We start from the raw sequence: 229 nt of genomic DNA, 5'->3' as shown, positions 1-229 counted from the left end.
CTCGAGGCAACGGCGCCATCAGGCAAGAGGACGTCAGGGACGCCGTCAACGCGGTGGCAGAGTGAGTATATGATGAGGACACCTGTGTGGCAGTCAGAGAAAGGATGTCAGATGTGTTTGCAAACTCTAATTGCCGACTGTTGACGTAAGAGCTGTCTCCCTGTATGGCAGATGCCTTCATAAGATATCCGATTCCTTTGGACTATGAGAGGACACACAGTACGCTTTT

The 229-nt window shown here is 51.1% G+C and overlaps 1 protein-coding gene across 1 annotated transcript in view; it reads left to right on the top strand.

The window, feature by feature from the left end:
- Window positions 1-22: 22 nt before the first annotated feature.
- LOC119594375 overlaps window positions 23-229 on the top strand; it is a gene marked incomplete at its 5' end in the record, with an annotated part of 3,049 nt that continues 2,842 nt past the window's right edge. The window contains 1 exon segment of the mRNA XM_037943435.1: window positions 23-61. Within this exon segment, the coding sequence (XP_037799363.1) occupies window positions 23-61 (39 nt within the window).

The sequence above is a fragment of the Penaeus monodon genome, chromosome 33 (genome assembly GCF_015228065.2).
Source record: "Penaeus monodon isolate SGIC_2016 chromosome 33, NSTDA_Pmon_1, whole genome shotgun sequence".
Lineage (NCBI taxonomy): Eukaryota > Metazoa > Arthropoda > Malacostraca > Decapoda > Penaeidae > Penaeus > Penaeus monodon.
This window is presented reverse-complemented; position numbering and strand designations above follow the sequence as displayed.